Genomic DNA, 11,514 nt, shown 5'->3' with positions numbered 1-11,514 from the left:
TGCCTTAAAGCCGAGATAAACTGCTGCTGCATGTTGTAGATATACTCATTATTTTCACTCAGCAGTTGTTCTGATCAATTAAAAGCTGCAGGACAAAATATCATATAGGCAAGTTCAATCCCTTCACCTCACTGCCACCTGCTGGTAGGATCGAGCAGCTGCTAGTGCACAGAAAACGACTGTGTCAAATGACCCCGACATTCAAACAGCACAGGAGCTCTGTTTTAACAGAGGTCAGTTGACAAGACAAGTTACTTCACCGAACAGAAACATGTTGATACTTGTGTGGCCAACAAAGCAGAGAAGAAAGAAGCAATTGGAAAATGAGAACTTTATTACAACACACAAACTGTATATCTGGTCAAGGCATGTGAAGAACTGTATGTATTATATATATATATATATATTTATATTTGACCAGACAACTGGCTCCAGCCGAACGGAAGCCAGACCCAGGTATTGTAATGGTCAAAACACACCACATGCTCATGAACATCCATCTCCCCTGAACATTTTCACAATAAACAGAGCAGTTCCGAGCATGCCAGACTCCTGACGACCAATCACTTTGCATAATAGTGTACTGTACAGACTTCTATTGCATATAGACTCACTGTACAAACATTGACAAACTGCTCTGCAGTACAACTGGAAAACATTAACCGCGTGGAGCGGGGTTCAGTATGCTGCAGTGGGAATGGTGAAGATGACAGTGGTGAAGAGATGAAGGTCGAGGCCGGTGCCGAGGTTGCAAGCACATCGTTGTATCCGAGAGATTTGCTCTTGTTTGTTTGTTGTTGTTTTTTTTTTTTTGGGGGGGGGGGGGGGGGGGGGTTGTAAAATTCACCTCTGACAAATTTTTGTTAAGGCAACAATGAAACTTTTGTAAAAATAAGGCAAACACATCAGCTAGCAGAGTAGTTGAGCTGCCATATGAACACGTGTTAGACCTTTGACCATTTTTGTAATTTACTTGAAAACAGGAATTGGGCACTTTTTGTATTAAATGAGAATACCAAAACACAAGTTAGAGATGCAAACCATTTAAGAACAATGTGGAAGTCATTTTAAAATCGCCTTAAAATCGCCTGATACTTTATAAACAACATCAGTCACCTTCCACTGTGGATTTTCCAGTACATAGAGCAATACAGCAAATATTTCTGCCTGTTTAAAACAAATTTACTTCTAGACAGGCCCAATGATGAGGATGATAAATGGTGGATGTGCTTGGAATGGAACAATATGACTATCCAGCCAAGAAGTGACAGAAGTAAAATGTCAGGGTCAGTTCACTCAAATTTTGCCACTTTTGCCAGTGAGAGAATAGCTGTGATTCAATTCCGAGCTGCAGAGGCGGCATTGAATCGATTGCATCACATGGGGGCATTCAAACTTTCTGTGTGTCAAACTTCAGCTCTGTTGCTGGGACGAGTTGGTCCACGAGTTGGCCCAGCCACAGAAGACCCATTCCTTCATGAGCCACGTCCTCTGAAGAGTGCAGCTCTTGAATCGAGACATGATATATATCATTTTTTCAGTTTTTTTTAGGTGAACTGCCCCTTCGACTTCTCCTCACACGCTATCCGTTAGATTCACCAATAGCAGAGTAACAGTTAAGATCATAACAGTGCATAATAAGTCACTGATAAAAAATTAAATAAAAAAAAAAGGTTTAAAAAAATTACAAATAAAATTCAATACCCGCATAATTTCCTAAGACCATTTTTTTCAATTCGGTTCCATTACTTTGCAGCCTTCACTTTTACCTACGGATCAACAGAAGGTGAAATCTAACCATTAACAGTAGATGCTGTAAAGTTCCAAAAAACAAAACACTGGTCTGAGGTATTAACCCTATAAAGAGTGATGTGTTACAGCAGCCAAGAGTCAAAACAATACAAAACGCTTAATTTGTAGTAATCATACAAATCTTGACTGGAAGAACGCATGCGTCACAATTCAGGTGAACCAGCTGAAGTTAAGTCAGATTGTAGTGATCCGTCTTCTTCAAAATACATATTCTGGATATACTGTACATACTTATAAGTATGAAAATAGATTGTGTCGATTGAACAAATCTAAAATTTCAAGTTTTAAAGTACCGAACACTTACATTTAAAGAGGGGGGGCTGGAAGAAGAGGGAAGGAGGAATAACATCAACACGTACCAATTTCAAATATCTCAAATATTTACAAAAAAAAAAAGGGTTAGGTAGACATTTGTATAAAAGTATACATCTAAGAACAGGCCTACAGCACAACTGGTACTTAAGCAATGTTGACATGATGCCGTTTATCTTTCTAGTCTCGGGAAAGAAAAGGACAAGATTCAGCACACACACAAGGCAGCATTGTGGTGCTGTGACAGGGGAGCCAGTTCCTCCGAGGAGCTTCCCTCTCCTTTCTGAGCATGTGTTCCACGGGATTGTTCACTTGGTGCTTTGCTACAAGGCGTATTTGGGGGCAAAACGTTGTCGGGCGGCCGGCCGTCAAGGTCGGGGGGAGTGTGCGGCGAACGGCGCGACCTTTTCGGTGGCGGAGCAGAGAAGGCGCAGTCCATTTGGGTCGTCGAGTCTTGCTTTTCGTAAACCTTCTCCGAGGCATGCGACGAGGACAGTGTGGCCCCGACAGAGTCATCGTCAGATAAGAGCTGCGCGGCGGCACTGGAGGCGGCATCGTGCAGCCCCAGTGCCTGCTCCAGAGCTGTGCAACTCGCTCTGAAACGGGAGGGAGGGGCCCCTGCTTCACTCTGCAGAAAGAATTAAAAAGAAAGAATCTGTCATTAAATTATCATTATTCTTGATCATCTAATTATAACAAAACATTACTGATAAAAACCTTAGAAATTATCTATTGTGTACGATTAAGAAAAAACACACTTTCCACCCATCGATCTAACATTAAACATGAGACAAGGATGAAAGCTGTTACAAATGACTCATGGACTAAACTCATGGAAATAAACAATAATTTAAAACAAAGTTGGATTAAGATAATGTTCACATGCTACTACATTGAGTTGTGTGGATTATAGAGGATGTGGCCAGTTGGTATGAAGAGGTATAAACACCTATAAAATGATCCGACTTGTATTAATTCACATCCACAGTAATCATACAGTAATCAGTCCACTACGACAGAGTGTTTGAGCCACTTTCAGGGGAAAACATCTTGAGACCTGAGAATAAAGTCATAAAATTAGGGCAATAGAGTTGTTATATTGTTATATAGTTATTTATAATAAAGTTTGTATAATGAAGTGTTAAATATTAAGCCTATATTAATATTCTGTCATAAGCTTTTGATAACAACATCTAAGGAATCACTGCCATTTTAATAGATATCTATCAGCTAATACCAGTATCTTAAATGTAAATTCAACAAGCTCTCTTGCTGAACTGGATTGGATTGACCATGTGTAAGAAGATGTCGTTGATTTGCTTCTATTTGGCTTAACTGGCGCTGCCAGGTTCATCGATGGGTCTGGCTACTGAGCTAATGAGTAAATGTAGTCACTGGCCGGTCATGTAGCCGACAGGTCTGATACTGTTTTTGTTACGGAGCAGTCACCTCACTACCACTCCAGGCATGTCCAATCCTCATGTTCTTCTCCATATATCTCATCTTCTTCAAAAAACATGTCATCCTCATGCTCCGCCTGTTGGCCCCGAAAACAAAAGAGTGATTGGGTGAACGAGTGGTCCCCGGACGGAAACTGTGTGACCGTCGGTGTCTGTGAAGCATCATATTTTAACTGTGAAAGTATTAGAATGACAATAAAGATGGACTGAATTAATAAAAAAGGACAATACAGTGAATAGCAAACAACAAACAAACACACAGAAATATTTTGTACAAGTTTCCATGGTCAGAGCAGTCCTGAGGTGCTTAACCCCGGCAGCCTAATGAAACGATGCAAAGAGGAGGATGCAACAAAGCTGTGGCACTGACCTTTGGGACCTCGCATGTGTTATAAGGAGTTCCCGGGAATGGAACCTGGTCCATTCCAGTGGCCATGTCAACAACGATCTCGTCTCGATGCATAGGGACAGGCGGTCCGCCGGGCTCCTGCAGGGCCAGGACGATAACCGTTGTGTTGTCTGCACGGAGCATGCGCTCTTTCCAGAACAGAAGGGCTGTGCATCCAAGCCGGCGGGCACAGGACATCCCCTTTGGCCCCTTTTAGAAACAACCAGATAGAGAAATAAAGCTCAAAAATGTGTTTGTTGATTTCACACGATAATCTAAATGTAATTGATTCCAAGATCACACAAAATATTCATATTCTCATAACCTTTGCAAACATTGTATCCTCTTAACATCGTGATGGTCTCTGCTCACCATGTCTGTATTTTGCTTTGCATTTTTAATCAGTGATCCAATAAAAATCGTTGTGTGCTAAATCCTTGGACACTGAGTTCGATGTGTTATATTATTCTAATCGTCCCCAAAATTCACAGCAGGAGGTCCAATGGAATTCAGTGAGGAAAATGTTGTTATCCTCTCAATTCTTAAAAAAAAAACGAAAATAAATAACATTGGGTCCATCCAATCCTGATAGGTCGCAGGAACAAGGAGAATCTCATCTTTATCCTGATTGGTGGCAACTACCAAGTCTGTTTCAGGATGCCAGTGCTCCAGTTTGATACCCTACCAACACTGAGACTGCATGTTAAAATGGAGAACACAAATTCCGTGAGATTGTGATCGTAATGGCGGATCCTGTATCGTCCTGGTGTCTGATAGTGGGGGTGGACCACGATTGAGGTGGCAGCCGATGGTGGATCCTGCTGTTGGCAGTGGATCATAATTGTGGACTACGGTGGCCTCAGATCTTGATGGTGGATCCTGATCGTGGTGGCTGCTGATCATGGACTATGATTACAACAAGACTGATAAGTGGTTCTTTTAATCAATGCTGAAAATACCCTTATCTTTCTGATGTTCTCCATCATGAGAGGCATCTATTGCACCTGTCAGTCCTGGGAGAGGGATCCCTTACATGTGGCTCTCTCTGAGGATTCTACGTACTAATTGAAAAAGGGTTTTTGTTTTTCCTAACTCTTGTTGAGGGTTAAAAGGACCCATCTTATGTAAATTCCACTTTTGTAGTGCTTCTACACGTTAATGTGGGTATCTGGCATGTCAACCAACCCAAAACTCTGGAAAAAAACAACTCCCGCGATTTGTTGTGGTTCCTCTGTGTCAGAAACGATACGCTAGAGTGTAGCGGCCGCGCCCCACTGTTCTCAAGCACGCTCCTGCCTGGCCCATCAGACCGGTCAGACCGGACCCGCATTTCTCTGCGCCGGTCAGCCGGTCAGAGAGTGTTTGGGTTGCCATCATTAAGGCTTTGAATAACCGGGCACCGATAGCCTGGTTTCACGGAGGAATAATAACACAATGGTGTGCAATAACCGTATCCGTTTGAAATCTAAAACCAAAATCAATACACCAAGAAAATGTAGTAGTGTCATTACGTACCACCATTTTGTCATGGCTATAACACATATTCACAGCATTCTTGGGTGGCATCATATTCCATAGCCCATCACTGCCAAGGATGATGTAGCGATGCAGTTTGGGGTCAAGGGTCATTACGGTGGTATCAGGCTCTGGTGACACCACAAACTCCCCACTGTAGAAATCATAGCTCCAGAGATCACCTGCCAGCAAAAGACACATTAGATCACTTTAGGAGGAATGATTGCACAAATACATTCACTTCCAACATCCAGTGTCATTGTATGGAAAATAATCCCAAGAAAAAAAGGTAACGTTATTTTTTACCTAGGGATCGGGCCACAGCCAGGAAGGGGATCTGGTCGATGACTGTGCTCCTCCTCACAGGGCCGTTATGGGTCAGTCTAGGCCTCTTCCACACCACACGGTTCACCCCAGATTTCTTCATGACACTACAATTGCAAGATCCATAAGTATATTAGTTCCACCCAATCGTTCTTTTTTCTCTGAAAACACTTCTCCTTTGCTGCTTCAAAACAGAAGTAGTGTTGGTGAGTCACTGACAAGTACTGTTTTTAGAGCTGCAAAGAAGGAGGTGGGATTAAGATTCCTTTATTGTCTCGCCATCATGCACACACAAGCCCTACATGCTATGGGGAACTCTGCTTTTAACTCATCCGTGTGAACACAACACCCACAGTGACCACACAGAGCAGTGGGCAGCTTGCTCAGGGGCACTTAGACAGTGGGATAGGGAGAGTCCATCTGTCCCCTTGTACTCGAACAGAACCAGGTATGTTTGCCAGTCCGTGGCCTTGAACCTGCGACCTTCCAGTCTGATGTCCCTTTGTCTAACTAGTCCAACGCCGCTCCATGTAATGTGGTGTTAGCGAGAGCTAGCTTAGAGTCGGCAATTTAAAAAAGGTTTCACCTGAGCCAGGCCATACAACAATATAAATCGCCTCTATACTGGGTAGCATCAAATATGATATATATGTTTATTTATTTGTCTTAATGCACTGGTAGCAGATCAGTACTCTGCCTCAGGTAATATCCAGAATCCAGGTATTGGAATCTGTATCAGGAAGGGATGAATAGTATCTGGACATCTCTACTTAGGACCTGAACTTCAGGCAGAATTCAAACGTTCGCCAACTCACCTGCCACCCAGTCGTTCAATCCTCTCCTTTTCCTTCGGGAGTTCCGGTTTGTGGTCTTGTGTTACTTCAAGTGCCTGGAGCGTGATGTCGGACTCGCTCTCTTTCACTCCAACCACGACTGCTGAGTCCCCGACATGAGCGACGTACATGTGAACCCCGCGGATCACGATCACGCTGGCTGTGGTGCCCGATGTGCTGGGCAGACCAGTGATGGTCTTCGGCCACTCCGCTGTAAAATAAGTCAAATTGATTTTAAAAAGTGTGACTTGTATGCAATATGTGATCAAGGTTAAAAAAATATGTGGGGTTGGGGGGCACGGCTAATAGTGTAAACCTAACTCAATGAATAGTCAGATAGAAATAGGTAAGAATTACGTGACATCATTCAGACAGGTGGCTGTGGCGTTAAAACACAACAACTATGAATTATTATTATGAAAAACACTTAAAAAGGTATGTTGGAGACAATAAAAACAAAAAGCTACTAGAATGTCGCTCGGGAATGTCTTTCAGTCGAGCGCATTTTTATTGAACTGTAAATCTGAACAGAGCTCAGGTTTTCACGAGACTTGTGCATCGGGTGTGAGCAACTGAGCGCTGCCTCAAAATGCTTGGTTTTGATTCTGGAAATACTGAGTTAACCTGTACCAGATGACCTGGGGGGGGGGCTAGATGCACCGGAGATCAGAGATGTACAGTGTTTAACCCTGAGCACATTTATACTACTTTTCCAGCAGATGAGCTCTGGTTCAGATCAGGATTCTCGGTGCTCCCAGCAATCAGCCCACATTTCCACCAGTTTTGGAGTGAAACCATTGTCATCAACAAAGTCAGGGTCGTATAAGAACTCCCCGTCAGTTAGTAGCACAAGGACGCCCGGCAGCAGATGGTCTGGCCCCCGCAGAGCCCTGATCACTGGCCGTCTGGGATTGCATGGACACAAATGAAAATAGGGCTGAAGCTAAAGATTATTTTCACTATTGATCATTTTGCCTATTATTTTCTCAATTGATCGTTCCTATTTATTTTCCTAAATGCTTTTTTTTTTTTTTTTTTTTTGCACTTAGCCCAATACGATCCCTTCAGATTACACTAAATGTGGTTTCATAAGGGGACTGTTGGGTGTCGGTGGAGGAACACACTCCACTAAAGTGCTATTCCAGTTACACCTTTTGATTATTTGTTATTTCGCAGGATTAGGTAAAAATGGCGGATTACCACTGAACTTGGTGGAAGGGCACAGAGTGGGTCGGGGAAGAACCCATTACATGTTGGTGAGGATGCAGGGAGTTTTTCCCAGTCCTTGGAGGAGGAATGTGCTTCTTCTAACTGTTTGATGTTGACAAAACAAAAAAAGTGAAATGCCCGGCTGTACATTTCGTGCCTAAAACTTTTGAATGTTTATGCATTGCAGAGTGTTTCATAATAAAATGGAAATAAATGATGTTTCTGTCAGTAAACTAGATATTCTTCCACTGACAGTAATGTTAAAAATGAGTGTCTACCGGTTTCCTGCAGCTGCACTCGAATCACTGGGTGTGTATGGTGATCACTGGTATGACAGTTGGGTCATGTCAACTGGGTGGTGCTCACTGGGAGGAGGACCAGTCTCCTGCCGACTGGGCATCAGATGAGGCGACCCCCAGTTTATCCCCCGAGCAACAATCACATTGACAACAAACATGTAGTTAACGCTCCACTTACGCAGCTCCTTCCACATGGCGTGGTGACAGGCGATGAAGCCTTTGCGGAGGGCGGCGCACACCTCGCCGTGATCCTTCGACCAGAAGCCGCGCTGCCTCTTCAGCAGCTCCCACAGATTGTCCCGGGCGAAGTGCGCGGCTTCCCGGCCCCCGTGGCCGTCGAACACGGCGAAGAACGCCACGGACCTGCGCGTGTCCACGACGCGCTCCGCATCTTTCCCGGCCGGCTCCGGTGCCTCGCCGCCGCCGCTGTTGTTGTCCTCGCTCGACACACTCTCCACCCACATCGCAGAAGCGGGACCAGATTCGGCGGCGACGTCACGTCCATCCCGCGCTTCGGTGTCCGTGTGTCCGGCGGCTTCGCACTCCGCTCCCCCCGGCTGTCCTCCATCATGCTGCCGCTGCGGCTTCGGAGGATCCTCCGCTGGCGCCGCCGTCGGCTCGTACTCGATTTTGATCTCGACAACATCCTCCATGTATTTCCTCCCTCCCTGCTCGGAGAACGCGCTCATACGGAAGATTATCGAGTCGTCCATGATGGTGTTCGCCGGTGGGGAGCGAGCTACGCGGGTGAAGGGGACATTAAGTCGCTAACTGCGGCTCGCGACCTCGACTTTTGAACCGATTTTGCCGCGATTGTGCAGCCGAAGGCTTCCTTCCTTTTTGTTTATCTTCTCCGAGACGTCCCGCGGTACGCAATGACGTCACTGTCTCCCGCACATAGCATTCCAACGACCACGCACGGCACGCCGGACTGCCGTGGTGCCTTCACTGGCGCTTGAAAATGTCGGAATTACACGACGCGTTCAGATTATAGAACAAAAAAACTGCACATACTTTTGCTTGTGACCCATTCCGTTACTCGGGTGATGTTAAATATGTCATAGACACATTTTATTATCATTATAATTAATAAAATAAGTTATGAGTTATGATTTATCCACATATCGATTCAGCAAATAGGCCGATTTGATTGCAGTGGTGCCTTTACAGGCACTCGGAAAGGTCGTTATTTCACAAGGCGTTCAATTTATTCACAAAAGTTAGTCCCAAACTCAAAGCTTGAATGTGGCCTCTTCAATGACTAATTTCATGACGTCATGTTTAAATTGTCAAACACAAATCTTACTTCCATGAAAATTCAAGACAACTTCATGAAGTCGCCCTTTGACGAGGTGAAGAGACGTTAACGTGGGAAACATTCTAATAACACAGCAGCTAAACTGGAGATTGTGACATACATTTACAAATGTTTTACAAAAGGTACAATTACAGTAAACGTATTTTAAGTATTAAATACATATTTAAAAAGTTAAATGCTCATCTTCTCCACTCAGACCCAATGCAGTGGAGTAAGTGCAAACAGCTAAACCATTTTGTTTGGTGTATGTTTGACTTTAAATTCTCATTTTTTTTTTAATTTGTAAAGAACATTGTAACTGTGTTTGAAAGGTGCTGTATAAATAACGTATATCATTATTTATACTTTTATTATTTAGGAATTTTTTTTAAGGTCTCTACATATAGTTATATGTAGAGTAACAGGTGTTGAAACTTATTGTGACATTAATAATAATGCAGAGTAGCCTGTTGATCTTCAATTTGCTAAACCTGGTTACATCCCCTGATCCACATCACCACCAAAAGCAAATTGTCTCTTCCCCGACACATACTGCTTTGTGGTAACCGATACGGCTATGTTTATATTAACAGTCAGGGGGAGAAACATAACCTCCTTGGCCCAGGTAATAATCAAAAGATGACTGAGGGCTCTGGTACAGTGTTGGACTTACTGATGCTTGATTGCATTTGTTAGTAACACTTGTTGCCATGTCAGAATTTATCTGTGGGAAAAACACCTCCTTCTGCTCTGCCATTTCTAGATAACAAAAACAACTACTGAACAGCTCTCTCTACCACAGCCAGGGCTGTTGTTGATTGGTGTTTGTCTTGCTATTGCTTTGTATTAACTGACTGAATGTGGCTTGTGAAGATATATTTACTTTGTTTGTTGCTGACAAGTTGCCGTCAATTGCTAAACTTCTCGTCTATTGTTTGTCATTGATCTGGGATTGTGTCTCTTTTTGATTGTCCTGGTATTTGTGCAGTAACACATCTCATCTCACAAGGAGGTAAATTAAACTCTGTAGCAACTAAAATATAAATTTAGAGAGCTGCATTAGTCTCTGCTGCAACATTACCTGGTGACCAACAACATTATATGAGAAGGAAACAAGTGTTTCACTGTGCTTGATGTTAAGATTGACTTTAAATCATAATAGTTCATTTGACATAATAATCCACATGTGTGTCCATATCACGCCATTCTTGTTGCCCTATACATAATGTTAAGTTCTCATGAATTAAGTGGCATTTACATTTGTTTTGAAGGCACTATATGTATATATATATATATATAAATATATGTTGACTCTAGAATGAATGAATATTTAAAAGAGGAAAGCAGATGGTTAATTCATGTTGTATAAAAACCAACAGCTTTCGTAAAAATCCCACCAGAAGGAATAGTGTGGGAGTTATTTTTACACATTTGGGTGAGCTGTTTTTTTTAAGCAGTGCTACATTAATGCCAGTAAGGGGCAGTGTTAAGCCATTCATCTAAGTTTATATCAGCCCTATTGCCCAGTATAACAAAATACATTTTTTATAAGTTATAAGTTTCAACATACATCTTTTTTATTACAAAAAAATACATGTAGGCATCTTATTTCTGATTACAATTGTATCAATGTGATGCATGGTTTTCATAATGAAGTCATGTTTATGTTCACTATCATACAACACAAAATTGTTTATGATTCATGACTTGACATGATAATCCCACCTGTGGTGAAGGTTCTGGTGTGTGTTTATCTACGTACTGTACAAATGTGTGTGTCAGCCGACATGAATGCCAGAGGTCACAAGTGACAGTAGGAAAGTAGAAACAGTTTGTTCACTTTAAATGAGGCTGTTTTTATTCCATTAACACGGATCCTAAAAGAGACACTTGGTGTGATTAACGAGCAACTGTGTTACAAAATAAAATGCAAGTGAGGTAACAAAAGTGAGGATTTACATGACCCCCTATGGATTCTCTCAGCAATTTTCTTTTCTTCTCCTTGATTTCACTTATTCTTTCAGGAAAAATCTTTATGGAGCTTCCTCTTTGTGTGTGTGTGTAT

The 11,514-nt window shown here is 42.7% G+C and overlaps 1 protein-coding gene across 3 annotated transcripts; it reads right to left on the bottom strand.

The window, feature by feature from the left end:
- Positions 1 to 314: 314 nt before the first annotated feature.
- LOC133969968 (protein phosphatase 1D-like) lies at positions 315 to 9,007 on the bottom strand. Of its 3 annotated transcripts, none has more exons than XM_062406726.1 (7): positions 8,331 to 9,007; positions 6,627 to 6,855; positions 5,794 to 5,918; positions 5,488 to 5,669; positions 3,955 to 4,182; positions 3,574 to 3,757; positions 2,613 to 2,752 (listed from the first exon to the last, which is right to left on the bottom strand). In XM_062406726.1, exons 1-6 carry the CDS (start codon positions 8,863 to 8,865, stop codon positions 3,578 to 3,580), a joined length of 1,479 nt encoding a protein of 492 aa, XP_062262710.1. In that variant the 5' UTR covers positions 8,866 to 9,007; the 3' UTR covers positions 2,613 to 2,752; positions 3,574 to 3,577. The 3 variants fall into 3 exon arrangements, with proteins under 3 accessions (XP_062262709.1, XP_062262710.1, XP_062262711.1); XM_062406727.1 differs by having other exon boundaries at positions 3,574 to 3,661; XM_062406725.1 differs by lacking the exon at positions 3,574 to 3,757 and having other exon boundaries at positions 315 to 2,752.
- Between the last annotated feature and the right edge of the window lie 2,507 nt (positions 9,008 to 11,514).

The sequence above is a fragment of the Platichthys flesus genome, chromosome 15 (genome assembly GCF_949316205.1).
Source record: "Platichthys flesus chromosome 15, fPlaFle2.1, whole genome shotgun sequence".
Taxonomy (NCBI): domain Eukaryota; kingdom Metazoa; phylum Chordata; class Actinopteri; order Pleuronectiformes; family Pleuronectidae; genus Platichthys; species Platichthys flesus.
Note: the sequence above shows the minus strand (reverse complement) of the source record. Positions and strands in the feature narration are given on the sequence as shown.

Excerpts from the sequence above, each read along its gene's own strand:
- LOC133969968 (XM_062406725.1), bottom strand. The coding sequence starts at position 8,865 with ATGGACGACTCGATAATCTTCCGTATGAGCGCGTTCTCCGAGCAGGGA. Across the intron at positions 5,919-6,626 it reads ATTGAACGACTGGGTGGCAG|TGTCATGAAGAAATCTGGGG; the intron begins GTGAGTTGGCGA and ends TTGCAATTGTAG. Across the intron at positions 2,753-3,954 it reads ACACATGCGAGGTCCCAAAG|AGTGAAGCAGGGGCCCCTCC; the intron begins GTCAGTGCCACA and ends TTCTTTCTGCAG.